A 6,910-nucleotide genomic window follows, 5' to 3' on the forward strand; every position below is an offset into this window, starting at 1 on the left:
AAAATCCTGACACTTTTCCTTTTCAAAATATTAGAAATCATGTAGGCTCTCATCATTCTATCCTAACCGAGTTCAGAGACATACCTTATATCCACATACAATATGAAAAATAAAATCCATGCTTTCTGAAAAACTTATGCATCCACTTGGTCACACTTGAGTTAACTAAGATATCAACGGACTTTGTCCATCACCCAAAAAACACTTTAATCCATTGCGAACATCACACGCGCTTTGGTTGACGCAAATAGACTTTTGTTAAACCCATTGCACTGCAAACAACGCACTTGATCAACAATAACCCCCTTTACAAAAATTATCTCTTAACATTCGCACCCAAGCTTTTCCGTTCTTCCCAAACATGGAATGAAATTGGCACAGGACCAGACGAATCCCATCCCACCGAATCCCTTCTAATCTCACTTCCCAAACACGCCCCAAATCTAACACGCATACGTGGTTTGCCTGTGTTTCATCTTCACCATGGGGGCATTTACGTGCCGCTCAGATGTCCCGCACGTTTACCGTATTTACACATGTGTTGCATGTAAACGTGCGTGTGGGACCAGCAAACCTTTCATGTAAAATTGTAATAAACAACGAATTACCGAATACCAAGCAACTTCCACTGCAACTTTTGGACATTGGTCGGACCGGAATCGGCCCCAACGCCTGTTTTAGGCAGCTACATAAAGTACCCACATTATGTAGGGTCCTTCGTGTTTTATATGTAAATCCACTCCGTCCATGAGGTGAGAACCATCATTTTAACCATATATGTAAAAAATGATCACGAAAAAATAATTTTGGTCGGCCACACGAATGGGAAAATTTTAAAACTGCTCCTAAAATCTTTAAGTTCTCATGGTGTGGCCTTTTTGATAGTTGTATCACACTGATTTTTGTTTGTTCACTTCATCCTCCTGAGTTACACCTTATTAAAGGTGTTGATGAAAGATACAAACGATGGTGGACCCATACACAAACTTACGGTTGGCATCTCGTCCCCACTGTTCCCTTTAGTGTGACCCACCTGTGCATCTCTCTGATTTCCTTCCTCTACTAGAATCAAAAATAGAACCCGGTGGACGGAGTGGATTTTACCGATCAAACATGCTGGGCCCCACAAGCTTGGGTGGAGGATTCCTGTCCACATGGGTCCATCCATAAGGCGGCGCATGAACCCGGAGCAATGTCAGTTGAGCACGTGTGGGAGACATCCGCATCCTCCATCTGGTGGGCCCCACCATGTTTGTTGCCACACTGGTTACGATCATTCGGCAGGGCTATATATAGAGAATTGATGCCTGTGACAGAATAGCCAACGGTCCAAATTCAACATGCGCCATAAGCGTACCTGATGACTAGATAGGCGTGATTTTCAGACCAAAAGGCCTCCCTCCTCATCAATTGGTCGGTCAGGATTAAAAGTCAAAAGTGATAGATGGTGAATAGTAGCCGACGTCCACCGGATCTCCTCATAAATGATACTCGGAAAAGGACCAGAGCCATTGATTTTTCCGACAATGACCGGCCCTGATTGCAGTCAAAATGGGCCGGCGCGCATCCGCTCCAGAGAGTACGACACGGAAGCGGATTGCCTGCTAAAGCCGTTCCTGCGCTGGGATGCTAGGTGGGGCCCACCTTAATGTTTTTGGAGAAATCCACTCCGTCCATCCGTTTTACCGGATCATTTCAGGACAGTAGAACAAAAATCAGGTGGATTAAAAACTCAAGGCATCCATACGAGATGAAACAGTGGAGATTCAGTGACCACCGTTGAAACAATTGTGTCGCCACAAAAGTTTTGTATCAGGCTAAATTTTTTTTTTCCACTTTATCCCAGTGGGAATGACCTTATAAACGGTTTAGATGGCATATAAACATCAAGGTGGAGCCCAGGAATATTTCAACGGTAGGAAACTCTTTTTCCCAGTTTCCCTCTCGCATGGCCGGTTGAGTTCTGGATCCACCTGAATTTTGGTCTAATTCCTAACATGATCAGTAAAAACGTATGGACAGAGTGGATTTCTCACAAACATCACGGTGGGGCCCACCTAAGCATCCCAGCGCAAGGAACTTCATGCGAAAGCCTCTCGCAAGAAATCCGCGTCTGTCGCCGCTTCCAGCTAATTTCCTCCACTCGCATTGCTACTCTATAAATTCCGCCCTCCCCTCTCTTTCTCTCCGACCGTTCTTTACACCGAGCAGTTCTTTCCATCGTTGAAAGGCCGGTCCGCTTTTAGATTCGGGACAGAAGGTGTGTTCAAAGATCTGGGTCTTGTTCAAAATCTGATTTTTCGTGTTGGGTTGTGTGATATGCGTGAAATATCTTCCTTCTATGTTTGGATTTGGACCTTTTTTTTCTTTTTTTCAAGTCGGTTTGTTTGGAAATTGGAAGAGAGAGATTTTGGGGGAAGCTATAAAAAGAAAGCACTTTCCTTGCGTTGCTTTTGTCTAAGCAGATATTTCTTGAATTGCTTCTTTTTCTGCAGGTGTTTGGATTCTTCAATCTCTCTCTCCCTCTCTCTGAGTGGTTTCTCCGTCGCTGAAAGGCCTATCTTCTTCAAGATTCGGGATACAAAGTGAGTTTAAAGAACTGCGTCTCGTTCAGAATCTGATTTTTGGTATTGGGTGTGGAATGCTTGAAATATCTTTCTAGTATGTTGGATTCGGACCTTTTTTTTTTCTTTCTTTTTTTGGAGATGGTTTTGTTTGGAAATTGGAAGAGAAGATTTTGGGAAGGTATTAAAAAAAAAAAAAAAAAAACGCTTCTTTCTTGTAAATGCTGTTGTCCAACCAGACATTCTTAAATCTCTTCTGATGCTGTTGTTTGGGCTATATTCCTTTCCCTGGAAAAATAACGGCTCCCTTTTTCTGTCTTATCTCTCTTGATTTATTAGAAAGCGATTTTTTTTTTTCAAAAAAAAAAAAAAAAAAAAAAAATCCTTTTTTCTTTTAAAAAGCTCAGATCTCAAAACCCTTTTCTCGTCGTCACCTTCCCTATTTCTCATTGTATCTCTTCCCTTGTTTTCTTCATATAACCATCTAAAATCCACCATCATTCCCTTGCAATTGCATGAAATAGAAACCATCCATAATGACAAATCCTTCAAATCCCTGCTAAAGAAAGAAAACTCATGTTTTATTTTCTCCATTAACCATCTCAGGATCTCAAATTCGATGGAAGAAGACATCATCTTAACCTGAAAGCGAAAAGAACTTCATCCTCTATTTTTCTCCTTTTGCCCCTTTTAACCTTCTTCTGATTCTTATAATGTCAAAACACTGAAATTCTTCCTTAAGAAAAACACTTCTAATTTTCCCCACTAACACATCAAAATCTTCTTTTCTGACTTTATTTAAGTATGCCTTTGGTTGCACCGAATATCATGGAATTTCATGATATTCCATGATTAATCAGTCTAATTTTGTGCAAATTATCAAGAGATTTCATGATATTCGGTGCAACCAAACTCACTACAAACATATATCAAATGCTCAAATTTCATAAAAAGACTCAAATCCGCTTTTTTCTAATTATTTTTTGCCTCTTCTAACCATTCTCTGATTTGATTCCTCTTTCTTTCAGTTCCAAACATGACAGAACCAAAACTAGATACACCTCAGCTCCAACAGTCATCCTCCCGGAAACTCCCAGATTTCAAACAATCAATTAAATTGAAATATGTCAAGCTTGGGTACCATTACCTCATCACCCATGGAATGTACCTCTTCCTCTCCCCTCTCCTTGCTGGCATCATGGCCCAGCTCTCCACCTTCTCCCTCCAAGACCTCCGTGACCTGTGGGAGCACCTCCGCTTCAATCTAATCTCTGTCATCCTCTGCTCGACTCTCCTCGTCTTCCTCTCTACCCTCTACTTTCTCACCCGCCCCCGTCCGGTCTACTTAGTCAACTTCGCTTGCTACAAGCCTGATGATGCCCGGAAATGCACCCGCCAGATCTTCATGGAACGGTCGCAGCTAACAGGCTCTTTCACCCAAGAGAACCTTGAATTCCAACGTAAAATCCTTGAGCGGTCGGGCCTTGGCGAGTCAACCTACCTCCCTGAAGCAGTCCTCAATGTTCCACCAAACCCATCGATGGCTGAAGCCAGGAAAGAAGCTGAGATTGTAATGTTTGGTGCCCTTGACGAGCTCTTTGCGAAAACGTCATTGAAGCCGAAAGATATAGGGATCTTGATTGTGAACTGTAGCTTGTTCAATCCAACTCCATCACTTTCAGCGATGATCATCAACCATTACAAGCTTAGAGGAAATATCATCAGTTACAATCTGGGCGGAATGGGGTGTAGCGCAGGTTTGATCTCGATCGATCTTGCAAAAGATCTTCTACAAGTCCATCCAAATTCATATGCATTGGTCATTAGCATGGAGAACATCACCTTGAATTGGTATTTTGGTAATAACCGGTCGATGCTGGTCTCGAATTGCTTGTTCCGAATGGGAGGAGCAGCGATTCTACTATCAAACAAGAGCTCTGATCGCAGACGATCCAAGTACCAGTTGGTCCATACTGTTCGGACCCACAAAGGTGCTGATGACAAGTGCTTTGGCTGTGTTACCCAGGAAGAGGATGGGAATGGGAAGATTGGTGTTTCCCTATCAAAGGACCTCATGGCAGTTGCCGGGGATGCTCTGAAGACTAATATTACTACATTGGGTCCTCTTGTTTTGCCCATGTCTGAACAGTTGCTCTTCTTTGCAACATTGGTGGGGAGGAAGCTCTTCAAAATGAAGATCAAGCCATACATTCCAGATTTCAAGTTGGCATTCGAGCACTTTTGCATTCATGCTGGTGGAAGAGCTGTTTTGGATGAACTGGAGAAGAACTTGCAGCTATCCGACTGGCATATGGAGCCTTCAAGGATGACGCTTTACAGATTCGGGAACACGTCAAGCAGCTCGCTTTGGTATGAATTGGCTTATTCAGAAGCCAAGGGGAGGATGAAGAAAGGAGATCGGACATGGCAGATTGCTTTTGGGTCCGGATTCAAATGTAACAGCGCGGTATGGAAGGCTATGAGGACCATCAATCCTGCCAAAGAGAAGAACCCATGGATGGATGAGATTGACCATTTTCCAGTCAGAGTTCCAAAGGTCTCGGCAATTTGAAATCTGAGTGGCACTTTTCTAGCCATTCAGGGTGGTATTGCAGGACGGTCGCCTTTCTTATTAGAACAGTCCTATTTCTGTTCTTGTAAGAGGTGAGGACTTCGATGGATGTTGCAATGTTGGGTTGGTTTTTTCATTTAGCATAGTAGGTAAGGAAATTGGTTTGGAAAGGTAGTTCTTTCTTTGGGGTTTCATTGTAGGAAGAGTCATGGAGAAGGGGATTTGGGGATGGTTTTGTTTACCAATGTAGACAGGGTAACCAGGTCCGAAGGGTGGTTTTTCACGAGGTGGTACTGAGGGAAGGTTCCTTCAGTATTTGAGGTGGAAACCAGATTGAGAGGAGGTTGATTTGTTTTCATGCTTCCTTCTCTTCTCATGACTTGGGGGTGGTTCTTGGTATATTGGTATTTGGACTAATGCCATTGATTGAAATGTCACTCGTATTGATTGGTATTCACTTATTCTTGTTCACTTGAAAGCCTTGGGACTTGTGATCATGATCTGCTTTGCCTGCCTCTGATGGTTAGTTTTCATATCTTTTATTTGTGGTGGTAATCCAATTCCTGATTGATGAAATATGATTCTTTGTTTTTTTTTTTTTCTTTATTGGATACTCATTGCAATTGTCTGAAGGTTTGAAAACCCTAAGATCTGTGGATTTTTTTAGGGATAATCTAAAGTGGGTGGTTCGAGTTAGTGGGCCAGTGGGGTGTTTTGATCGTAGGTTGTCGCTGTTATCTGCATACTTTGATCAAACAGATTGTTTGATCTTATCTTTAAAATAAAAATAAAAATAAAAAAAACGAAAACAGATTGTTTAATCTTCATGAGATCCAGTTTGTTCATGAGGTACCCATGACATGCCATGTGCTTGAGCATGGACCTATATTAAAAAAAAAAAATGTCATTGTTTGCTTGGGTCAACACTTGTTTTCGCCTGATTTAATCTGCCTGCTTGCAAGGGTAATGGTATACATAGGGATTGAGATCTGTGGTTGCTTTTCTTCTGTTGGTATTTATTTCCACGGTTGCTGGCATCCCATATCGGTTCGTTTTGTTCATCTCACGGTACTGACCCTGTTGGATGGGTGTATGCAACATCTTTGTTTTGCTTGATACAGGCCTCGGGGAAAATGGCTTCATATGCTACTTCGAATTTCGGACTTTTCTTTTCTTTTCCTACTATCCAAACAGGCCCTCAGTTATATGGATTACAAGTCTCCTAAAATCCTGATTGGAGATGTTTTTAGTAGTCGAACATAGAGCCTTAAGTGGTTATGGCTGCCCCATTTCCTCCCAACCTCCAATTCTCACTTTTTTTTTAATTCCACCTCTATGCCACTATAGGCTATGCAGTATCATTGGATTTTTAAGACTCTGCAGCTGAAGCCATGGTCGTGATTCGATGGCCCTCACAATAGACACCCCAGTCCCCAAATTTTTCCTATATCCTAGCTATACAGTATGTGGCCTTTTTCAATTGATTTTGTATCAAAGTGGTACCGGCTTGTATGAGAAGGCTTGAGGATATTGTCCATGTCCTCAGCGCCCCAACAATTTCTTTGTTCCAATGATTTTCATAATACAAACCGGCCTAAATATCTGTTGCTTGGGAATTCATTCCCATCGCACGGTCATTTTTATAATCAATGATGTTCATCATCCATACAAGTAATATGTTAATGAAAGTAAATGGTGATTGAGGTTCGTTTGAATGGGAGTAAATGTATGTAAATGGAATGAAGTTAGGAGTAAATGTGCATGTAAATGAAAT

General features: G+C 41.9%; 1 protein-coding gene across 1 annotated transcript; it reads left to right on the forward strand.

Annotated features, from left to right (window-relative positions):
* The first annotated feature begins 1,997 nt into the window (after nt 1-1,997).
* LOC131255655 (3-ketoacyl-CoA synthase 11) lies at nt 1,998-5,593 on the forward strand. Its single transcript, XM_058256443.1, has 3 exons — nt 1,998-2,260; nt 2,496-2,585; nt 3,593-5,593. The coding sequence occupies exon 3, from the start codon at nt 3,601-3,603 to the stop codon at nt 5,134-5,136; it is 1,536 nt and encodes a 511-aa protein (XP_058112426.1). The 5' UTR covers nt 1,998-2,260; nt 2,496-2,585; nt 3,593-3,600; the 3' UTR covers nt 5,137-5,593.
* The last annotated feature ends 1,317 nt before the right edge of the window (nt 5,594-6,910 follow it).

This window comes from Magnolia sinica, chromosome 1 (assembly GCF_029962835.1).
Source record: "Magnolia sinica isolate HGM2019 chromosome 1, MsV1, whole genome shotgun sequence".
NCBI lineage: Eukaryota > Viridiplantae > Streptophyta > Magnoliopsida > Magnoliales > Magnoliaceae > Magnolia > Magnolia sinica.